Source organism: Octodon degus, unplaced genomic scaffold (assembly GCF_000260255.1).
Source record: "Octodon degus isolate 3935 unplaced genomic scaffold, OctDeg1.0 scaffold00010, whole genome shotgun sequence".
Lineage (NCBI taxonomy): Eukaryota > Metazoa > Chordata > Mammalia > Rodentia > Octodontidae > Octodon > Octodon degus.
Genome location: NW_004524586.1, coordinates 2066095 through 2074955, shown reverse-complemented (window position 1 = coordinate 2074955; position 8861 = coordinate 2066095). Strand labels below are relative to the sequence as shown.

General features: G+C 39.0%; 1 protein-coding gene across 1 annotated transcript in view; it reads right to left on the bottom strand.

Moving 5' to 3' along the window:
- Hells (helicase, lymphoid specific) overlaps window positions 1-8861 on the bottom strand; it is a 42310-nt gene that overhangs the window by 24173 nt on the left and 9276 nt on the right. The window contains exons 4-10 of the mRNA XM_004625489.2: window positions 7877-7933; window positions 6168-6204; window positions 6025-6089; window positions 3246-3287; window positions 2385-2612; window positions 1465-1647; window positions 608-751 (exon numbers count right to left, since the gene is read on the bottom strand). Coding sequence (XP_004625546.1) covers window positions 608-751; window positions 1465-1647; window positions 2385-2612; window positions 3246-3287; window positions 6025-6089; window positions 6168-6204; window positions 7877-7933 — 756 coding nt within the window. The remainder of the gene's footprint in view (window positions 1-607; window positions 752-1464; window positions 1648-2384; window positions 2613-3245; window positions 3288-6024; window positions 6090-6167; window positions 6205-7876; window positions 7934-8861) is intronic.

The window sequence follows — 8861 nt, the reverse complement described above, 5'->3', positions numbered from 1 at the left end:
ACGTGGACCACGGGGCAGCACCAGCACAGATCCGCAGGGGCTTCCCGTGCTCCTGCTCAGCCTGCAGAGGGACCTGCTGCGCACGCAGCGCGTCACCAGAACGGCAGCGGTGCGTGTCGGAGAGAAGCTTGATCATGGGTGTATGCAGATCTCCAAATGTATTTTTAAAATACAAGTAAAACTATAATTTAGAAAAAAAAAAAAAAGTTTGATCCCAGCCTGGGTAACTTGGTGAGGCCCTCCCTTAAAAAAAAACAATCAATCAATCAATCAATCAATCTATGATACAAATATTAGCTGTAATACATTCACAGGTAAGGTCTATCTAGGTAATTCTAACAAGATATTTGCAGAATAGGTCAATATGGCAGAGTCTAAAATATTTAATACGATATTATGTTCACAGATTAAAATGTCATAGGCCTGAATTTAAGAGACAAGCTTTATCCCAATTTGTGAAAAAGATCCCAGTTTCTAGAGGAAAGGCTATACTGCCACCTATCATGTCAACCAGTGAATTTAAAGAGGTCACTGCATAATGACAAGTGTTCTGGGCTAAGCAAAATATGACTGCAGATTATAAAGAAGTAACGAAGACGCCCCGCACCTGTAAAGCATTCCGGTCTCTCATGGCTATTTCAAATGATGTGATCACTACAGGATGAATATGCAGTGTCCCGTTTTTTTGGTGAATAATCCTTACCAACTGGCGACGCTCCTTCTGGCTTCCATGATATAATATAACAGGAATCTAGAAGGTTTTAGGTTGATTTAAAACAAAACGTAAATAATAGTTACTTTTTTTTTTTTTTTTTGCAGAACCAGGGACTGAACTACTGAGCCATCTCCCTGGGCCCAATAACAGTTACTTTGAAAATAGGTAATTTTCTGTTATTTTTTTAAAAGAAGTAATTTTCTGAGGAAAAACCTCAAAATTCAATTTTTCTACAGCAAAATGAGATAACCTAACAAATAATATGACCATTATGGAAGAAACCAAAAATTGAGTAGAAGAGGCAAACAGGGAAGATACTCTCCACTTCCACACATTCTTCTCATAAGGAAGGGTTAAGATAGAATGCATATGGGGGACATCATGTAAGAATAAACATGATTGTGGACCGTCTGCCTGGGTCCCCCCTTCTGTCCCTTTCTCGGACAGGAACTTCCTTCCCCCATTAAATATATTCTGCTCTAAAAAAAAGAATAAACATGATTTAAAAAAAAAAAAATCACGTAGGTCTAAGGTGGATGAAATCATCCAATCCTCAAAAATCGGGAACATTTTAGGAGAGAAGTGAGATTACCAGTATCTTTTCTTTTTTTGCAAAGAATGGCATTTCTCAGATTAACTCAAACAAAATACGCTGCTAATAAAGAAATTAATATAGTAGGAAGACAATTAAATTCCAGGAACAAAAGAAAATACATGTGAAATTACATATGTAACACGAGGAAACTTACGTCTGGTGTGAATCTTTTGAACTCAGCAATCCAGTTAGGAAGTGTAGACAAAGGGCCACAGATAAGAAAAGGTCCAGGTACTCCTCTCTGAATCATCAATGCAACTGTAGCAATGCACTGAACAGTCTTACCCAATCCCATTTCATCTGCTAAAATGCCATTAATTCCATTTTCCCAGAGCATCTGGACAAAGAACACATACTATACTCAAATTCTGTTTATAAGCATCCACTAGATTAGCAATACTTTCTTTTTAAACTTTTTAACAAATGTATTTGGAACAGGGTCTCACTATGCAGCTAGGGCCTGTTTTCAGCCACCTCAACTGGACCGGGTCGCTGGCTCAGCATGCAGGGCTGGTGCCATCACATGGTGCTGGGGACTGAACTCCGGTCCCGGTGCTTGCCTAGGCAGGTGCTTAGTCTGCTGAACTGTCTTGCCAACCCTATTTCTCCTTTTTTTTTTTTTTTTTAAAAAAAAGAACACTCAAAAAACAAAAACAACTAAACGAAAAAGGATGGCAAATGTGAGATGAACATATACCCTCCGTAAATCTTAACCACTTTTGTGGGAGATCCTTTATCAAAGCCATAAAATGTGTTGGACATTTAATAAGGTAATTTTCATTTTCAAAAATTTATTCAGGGAGCCAAGCATGGTGGCACGTGCTTGTGCTATCAGCACTTGGGAGACCGAGAAGAGGAGAATCACTGCAAGGTCAAGGCCAGCCTGGGTTGTACAGCTAGGTCAAGGCCAGCCTGGACTACAGTGAGACCCTATTTAAAAAAAAAAGAAAAAAAATTATTCAGGGAAACAACAAAAGTACAAATACTCGCTTTATATATGAAAGTAAAGCACAGAAGGAACAATTAAGTTGTTATATTATTTTACCTAGGAACGAATGTATAAAACCTCCTTACCCAGAGCCATTCCATGCCTTCTACTTGATACCACCGCATCACCCCTCCCGTGAAAAGCTTTGGTTGCTGAAAGGGTACTGGCTGTCCATTACATTTCCTAACTGGGTCAAAGAAGAACTTAGTATTCTGCCTAACAGTTTGAGCCAATCGATCTTTAATCACGGTATTTGAGTCTTTATTTTTCTGAAGCTCTTCTACACATCTATTAGTAGAGGAGGAACTCTCATCCTGCAAAGAAAAATGCTTAATTAGAAATCTGATACAAAAATATTGCTATACTCCCCCCTCATGTAATAGAAAAATATATAATAATCAAAATCTAGTCAGTTCTATAATCATTAGGTCTGAAGAAACAAGACTGTCGCATAAACGTCTAAAGACAATTCCATTCCACATGAACACAAAGCCACTAAAAAACGTGGCAACAAGCTTTTGAGAATCATTTGTACAGAGTTAAAACCATCACCAGGCACATGCTTCTGAAAAGACCCTTGGAGCTCATCTCCTTCCAACTTCTGTACTCTACCACCTGAGAAGGTACACTATGCTCGCTACCTCCTCTGCTCACAAGGCAATACACATCCACGGGGAGGTGCAGCAGCAGAAGTCATCGCAGGGAATAGAGACATTTACTTTCACTGAAGTAGCTGCCTTTGCTGAAGATCTGAATGCTCAGTATATCACACTTAGGAGTGTCAACGTTACACGGGACACTCGGCACCATCTTGGGAATCAAAGGCAGATTTTACTGTCTAACTCCAGTTTAAGAATGAAAACTGGGATTCAGTCAATTCAAAGGGAGAGTCTCGTAAATATGCAAGCGTAATCCATAAATTCAATTTTCTATTATAAATATCTTACCTCATCCTCCTTTTTATTTTTTTTGGCCACAGATAAAATTTCCTAGAAGATTGAAAAAGCCAAAACAAATTAATAATTTATGAGCCCATTTATTTATTCATTCAACAAACATTAATTCTGTGCTAATTTATGACAAAAAATAAGGATAAAGCATCCAGGGTAGTTAAAAAAGAGAATCTCAATCTGGTGCTCCACAGGCCAAATCAAGCCTCAGAGCAAACAATAATCTGCAGACCACTCCAACTGACAGTCTAGTTTTAGAAGAAATAAAACCAGGCCATTTGTTTACAGCCTACTATACCTGTTTTTAGCTACAATAAGAGTTCAGGTTTGAGTAGTTACATGAAAAACTAAAAATATTATCTGGTTATATACAGAATAAATTTGCTAAATCCTGCTGCAGCCCACTTTGGGCATCACTGTGACTTAATGGAGCACTAATGTTATAAAAAAAAAATTATCTGAAAATTTTAGCACTAGGCTCACTCAGTAAACACAACGCAAATTTCATACGAAGAACACAACAATAGCATGTATGTGTGAAGATACAGAAAATGAAGTACTCTCAAGAAACTGATTTTTAAGTATGAAATTTAAGATGCACAGGAGACAACATGCTAGTAAGTTACTGACATATGCATATATGCATACGGCCTAAATACATACACGTGTACACACAAAGTACGCGATCCATGTGTAGACAGATATTCTTATTAAAAGGCTGAAAGGATTTTCTACGAGGAACCAATAAAAGAGTTGTCTTTTAAATAACATGAACCTTTAACTACTTGTACTTAGTCAAGGGGACCTGTCCATTAGCTCAGATGTTTAAGTGCCTGCTGAAACAAAGCAGTCAGGCTCAGGATGCTGTGGTTCTATCCCCTCATCCTCAAGCCAAACCAGACCTGCCCTGAAGGCATCCTGAGCGCGTCCCCCCCCCCAGCAAAAAAACTCCTTCTGTAATGAGTCAAAACATTTAAGTATCATGTACAAAGTAGTCTTATTAAAAATTAAATCCTAATCAACTTCTACATCTATCAATTTACAGGAAAAAAAGGACAAAGAAATTATGGGCAAAATTCGAAGCAAAATTCGAATATAAAAGTGTATGAAACAATTTTTCTTCAATAATTTACACTCCCTCAAAAAATGCAAAGCTAAAAGACCTGAAGGATGTATTAGTGAAATACAATCTATGTACACCATTCAGATCCTTTTTTTTTTTTTTGCGGAACCGGGGATTGAACTCAGATCCTTGCGTTTGCTGGTCAAGCGCTTATCCTCCTGAGCCATCTCCCCGGCCCCCAGATCCTTATTTAAACCAACTATTTAAAAAAAAGCCTACTGGAAAATTAGTTGCATTAGGTAATTTTTACCAAGTTTAAATAATATGATTACTGTGGCTATGTTTTTAAAAAATAGTCCTGGGCCAGGGAGATAGCTTAGCGGACTAGGCAAGCTTAGGCAAGAGTAGCAATCAAGGTTTGATTCCCAGCACCACGTGCCGTGCCAGCCCTTCCCCAGGGCGAGCTAAACCAGCCAGAGTCCAGGCGTAGTGAAGCACGCCTGTAATCCCAGTGCTGGGGAGGATTACAACAGGAGGATCACTATGAGTCCCAGCTATGTGAGACCCTGTAACAACCAAATACATTTTAAAAAAAGATGACAGTAGGACACTTTGCCACTAGTTCCTCCTCAAAACACACCTGCAGGGTGCCAGATCCGATGAATAAGGTGGGTAAGAACACATCATGCTTCCACAAGCCTGCCTGCCTGTGGTAGGATGGCACACAACATTATGTGGATCACATAGTTTGGAATGTAATCACTATGTTCTGCAAACATGCAAGAATAAATTTTTTTCAAAAGACTCAGAAAAGGATTTCCAGAACTGCATCAAAAAATGGGCAAAAAAAAAAAAAAAAAGATAGGATGTGCATTCAAAAATAAGGCGGTGCGTATTTTGATGGGATTAATGGTAATATGCCTTTTAATTTTTATTTGGACATATACTCTATGTTCTAATCAGTGCTTACAGATGTCATTCCAAAGACAAAATTCTCAGGAACCTTACGCCTAAGAACCCCTCTTTAGGTTCTCAGCTGCATCCACTTTCCCAGTTTAAGTGATTATTTCTCCGATTCTCACTGGATGAGAATAAGTCCTAAGTATTCACCTTTATTAGTGATCTCACCTATTTATGACAGTTTGCCTCAAATGAGCAGCTCCATAACTAGTTAAATCTTAATAAAGTGTACAGGTTCAGCTTTTATAGCACTTTAGGTATTTATTTTCCCACACTTTCTTAGTGCATACTAGTTACAGAGATTACTGGGTTTCATTTCGGCAGATTTGTGCATGCACCATGGTTTCAATTTTTTGTCAGCTTCACCTATAAAATGTAATGTTAAACAGAGATGCACATCTGACAACAAAGAACTAAAAAGATCACTTAATGATCCTTTAAAAAATGAAACTGGGGAGCCGGGGAGCCGGCTCAGTGGAATAAGCACTTTCCTGGCAAGTGCAAGGGCCTGAGTTCAATCCCCAGTTCTGAGAAAAAAAAAAAAAAGAAAGAAACCGGTCTTTATTATGAATAGCTGTAAGTTTACATATCTTTTATTTAGGGTTGATTTTAAGAGTACCAAAATATTACTGAAATGAGGCATTTAAAACACACTGAAAAGCCAAGAAACAGTAATTCTTACAGTTTAGGAGGATTAAAAACTTATAGCAGGTTCTACTAGAACTAAGTAGTAACTGCCCTGTCCATTTTTACCTCTTTTGACATGATTTCTGAAATATTGTAGGATTCATCTTCTCTTCCTCTTTTCTTTTTTATGACTATAAAAGAAAAAATTACTTGTAATAGCAATGAAAGCAAATACATGCGCACACTCTTCAGAGCAACAAGACATTTACCTGGATTCTCTTCACTTGCAACAACTGAATTTTTACCCTATAAAACAAGGAATACGAATTTTACTATGCATTTTTATGGTAATACTTACTACATGACACAGACTAGCCAGGCAGGACTACACATACCTATAATCCTAGCTACTGAGGAAGACTGCAAGCCCCAGTGTTAGCACTTTAGCCACACCCATGTGTGACCTATGCTTTCCTACCACAATGTTCAGGCTCATGATGCCCTGCTTCTTCCCAAGGGTTCTACTTCTCTCATTTTCTCCACTTAAGGTGGTAGAAATTAAACACAGGCGTTTTGTTTTGAAATTCCATGTACATCTATCCTGAAGCTATTCAATTATTAGGAATTATTATTATTTTTTAATATATTTGGTACAGGGTCTCACTACACAGCTCGGATTCGGAGTGATCTTCCTGTTTTCAGCTGCCCCAGTGCTGGGATTACAGGTGTTGCCAGCAGACCCCGGGGGGCAGGGCTCAAACCCTGGTCCCCGCACTTGCCAAAGCTCTAGTACACTGAGCTATCTTGCCAGCCCTACTACTCAACTGTTAGGATGAAATAAGAAGAAATATCAGACCAGTCTGAGTAAAATCTGTAAGTTAAACACAAATGAAAGTATAAGCAGAGTAAAACACAGAACGAAAAATACTAGTGAAGGTGGCAACCAAAAGGAGATGTTCAAAAAAGTTTCACAGTGGCAGATAGCAAAGACTACTCTATCAAGAACAGATGATGCTGAGCACAGTGGCATACCCTAGTGATCCCAGCACTCAAGCAGGCTGAAGCAAAAGGACACCAAGTGGGAACTCAATCTGGGCAACTTTGTGAGACTCTATCCCAAAACAAAAATAGACAAAAAATGGTGTGGAGATGTAGCTTAGTGTGAAGACCTTGAGTTCAATCCTTACCACCACCACCACCACCACCACCACCACCACCACCACCACCACCAAATAAACAAACAGCAATATTTTAAGTTTCAAGATTAAAATAGAATCCAAAAAAAGAATTCTGAAAGAATAGAAGAACCAAATATCAGTTTTTAATAAGTTTTTTGCAAAATAATCTGCAAATTCTTTATTAGGTACTTATTACCACTAGCTAAACTAAGACTGAAGTACTGTATTTAGACTCAGTGATCCCTAACCCATTTCTTACTATTGGCCTGAGATTTAGAAACCCTCATTCAAATTCTGATATTACTATTTATCAACTTTTGTGATCTTCAGCAAGTTGTAGCCAACTGACATTATTTGGAAGTCTATAATCACTGTCTCTAGAAAAATACAACCTTAGGTTCCTGAGTTACAACAGGTAACTATGGTTACATTTTCATCAACAACCAATAAACAGAGATTTACTGTATTTCTGTTGTAAAGACAGCTGGCGTACGCCGTGTGTCCGTGTCCCTGAGACCTTGGCAGCACGTGAGCTGTGGACCAGCAGGTGTGGGGCCCCCGCTCTGGGCTGTGCACACTGTGAGGCAGTGGTGATGGTACGTACCTTGGGCCAGGCCCCAGGAGGGCCCTGTGTGGCGCTGCAGCTTCCTGTGGCAGCAAGAACTTGCTCAAGAAATTTGCTTCCAAAGCTAGTTATGTGTGAGCCAGGTCTTTGGGCTGGGCACTGCCGGGGGACTGCTGGGCATGCTCAGGCCCAGGATTCAACCTCCAGCTCTTAAAATAATAGTTTGTGGTATTACCTTTGCAATTTTCAGAGATTCATTTTTTCTTTCCACTCTCTCTTTCTTCTTCTGTTCCTGTAATTGTTTGTTAGTACTTTAGTGGGAAATATAACACATAAAAACATGTATCTCAACTCAAAAAGCTACATTCACGAAGGAAAATACTCAGCTAGAAAATGTGTGCTTCATGCAAGCCTTTATGGAACAATGGAACAGAGATGTACCCTCCTGTCATAAGCAAGATCCAGGTAAAAGACATTAAACAATGACTTTCAAAGACAGTGAACATGACAAAGGGAAACGAGATCAATTCTTCTGAGTGCCCCGCTGTATGAAGGGAGGACAAGTACAACAGAAAGGGTCCAAACAGAAGCCAATCTCTTTGCCCTGAAGGGACAGGATTGAAACTGAGAACTACTGGGATTTCAGTGTCTCAGATCAAAGGCAGAACTTCACAAAGAAAGCAGCTTTCTGTGTCATACATGCACCTTAAATTTTAGAAGCAAGACATAAAGGATACAACTCATTTTTTCTGAGTTTTTAAAATCCTATCTACCTTATGACTCATTAAGTACATGCTTTTGGGGGGGGGTTATTCTACAACTCAAGGATTTAAAAATGGTTTCAAAAGAGGAAAACAGGGACAAACATAGCAAAATCTCGATTAATAACTGTTAATTATTAATTAACAAGTGATGAGGATATAGGGATTTACTGTAGTCCCAGTTTGCACAACTTCTTAAATCTTCGTAATTATAGTGGGAAGACAATAACAAACGCAATGATAAAATATATCACATGGTAAGTGCAACAGGAAGAGCACAAGGCAAAGAGATAAAGGTAGTAACTTCAGTCCCAGGGCTCTGGGAAGCTGAGGCAGAAGGATCTCAAGTTGGAACTCAGCTTGGGAAACTCAGCAAGACCATCCTGTCTCAAAACTTAAAAAAGGGTTAGGGATGTTGCTCAGTAACAAGGTCCTGGGTTCCATCTGTGTGTGTGTGTG